Consider the following 1,471-nt stretch of genomic DNA (forward strand, 5'->3'; position numbering starts at 1 on the left):
CCATGTTGTAGCATTTATCAGAACTTCATTCCTTTTTAAGACTGAATAATATTCCATTGTATGGATATACCACATTTTGTTTGTCCATTCATTAGTTGATGGAGACACATGGTTTTATACAGTTTTGATTTAGGGAAAGTAGTTTCGCCTTCATCAGAATATGTATTACATGTTTATATGCTTTTTCTTCTGAGACAAGTTATTTTATTGCCACCTTTTTAAAGGGAAGTTTTGCAGGATTTGGATCAAAAATTGAAATCTAAATTTTATCTTAGAGAGGGTTAAATATTGTTCTTTCATTGAAGCCTAGTTCTTTTATATTTTAACTCTGATGCTTTTCTGAACTTCTCTAGGGAAAAAGAGGAGCAGCTAACTCGTGTGACTGAAGTTCAGAGGTTGCAGGCCCAGCAGGCAGATGCTGCTCTGGAAGAGTTTAAGCGGCAAGTGGAACTGAACTCAGAGAAAGTCTATGCTGAAATGAAAGAGCAGGTAGGGGGGCAGCCACACCATCCTTTTTGAAAGTCACTCTCTCAATAGGAAGGTACATTCTCATCTTAAATATGACGGAAACATTTCACTTTTTAAAAAAGCTTTATCAAAATTAGCCATACAATTGGGTCAGAGATTCAGAATGAGTTAAAAGTCCCTTCTACAAATGTAATAATGGCCAAAATATATCTTGCTTTGGGAGAGTGGATCAGCCTACAAGAAAAAACTCATGACTGATCAGTTTCTTTAGAGCTATAGCTCAAGTTAACCATGTCTGTGTTTCTTCACGTTCCATAAACATGTTCCACAAACTATGTTCAATTGGCAGTTCAGGAAGACAGAGGCTGTCTCCAATTCTTGTACAGGATTAGTGATATATTTTTTTGGTTATAAAAGAAAATTTAAAAATTTTTAGAAGAATAAAGGGAATTATTATTATATTAATACAAACTCCCATATACCCATTGTAAAGAATCAATAATTGTTAACACTATGGTTATATAAAATGAAAACATTACAGGTGAAGTTTTAGTTTACTTTGTTATTCATGTCTAATCACACTATTCTCTCCTCTCTACTTCTGAGAAGACCACTATAATTAATTTAGTGTGTACAGTCAGCCCTCCATATCCATAGGTTCCATATCTGTGGGTTCTGCATCTGTGGATTTAACCAATACTTTTGAATATATCTGGAAAACAAAATTTGACGAAGTTCCAAAAGGCAAGTCTTGAATTTGCCACATGCAGCATACTATTTTGAATCCACGTGAATGAATTGACGTATAGACATTGTATTAGGTATTAGAAGTAATCTAGAGATGATTTCATGTAAACAGGAGGATGTACGTAGATTATATGGAAACGTTCCAGTTGGCATAAGGGAATTGAACATTTGTGGAGTTTGGTATCTACAGGGGGTCCTGGAAAAAATCTCCCATGAATACCGAGGGACAACTGTATTAATTTACTTTATCTTATAT

The 1,471-nt window shown here is 34.5% G+C and overlaps 1 protein-coding gene across 1 annotated transcript in view; it reads left to right on the top strand.

The window, feature by feature from the left end:
- Window positions 1–359: 359 nt before the first annotated feature.
- CEP112 (centrosomal protein 112kDa) overlaps window positions 360–1,471 on the top strand; it is a 269,639-nt gene continuing 268,527 nt past the window's right edge. The window contains exon 1 of the mRNA XM_012662386.1: window positions 360–489. Coding sequence (XP_012517840.1) covers window positions 478–489 — 12 coding nt within the window. The 5' untranslated portion in view covers window positions 360–477. The remainder of the gene's footprint in view (window positions 490–1,471) is intronic.

The sequence above is a fragment of the Propithecus coquereli genome, unplaced genomic scaffold, assembly GCF_000956105.1.
Source record: "Propithecus coquereli isolate 6110/MARCELLA unplaced genomic scaffold, Pcoq_1.0 Scaffold76, whole genome shotgun sequence".
Lineage (NCBI taxonomy): Eukaryota > Metazoa > Chordata > Mammalia > Primates > Indriidae > Propithecus > Propithecus coquereli.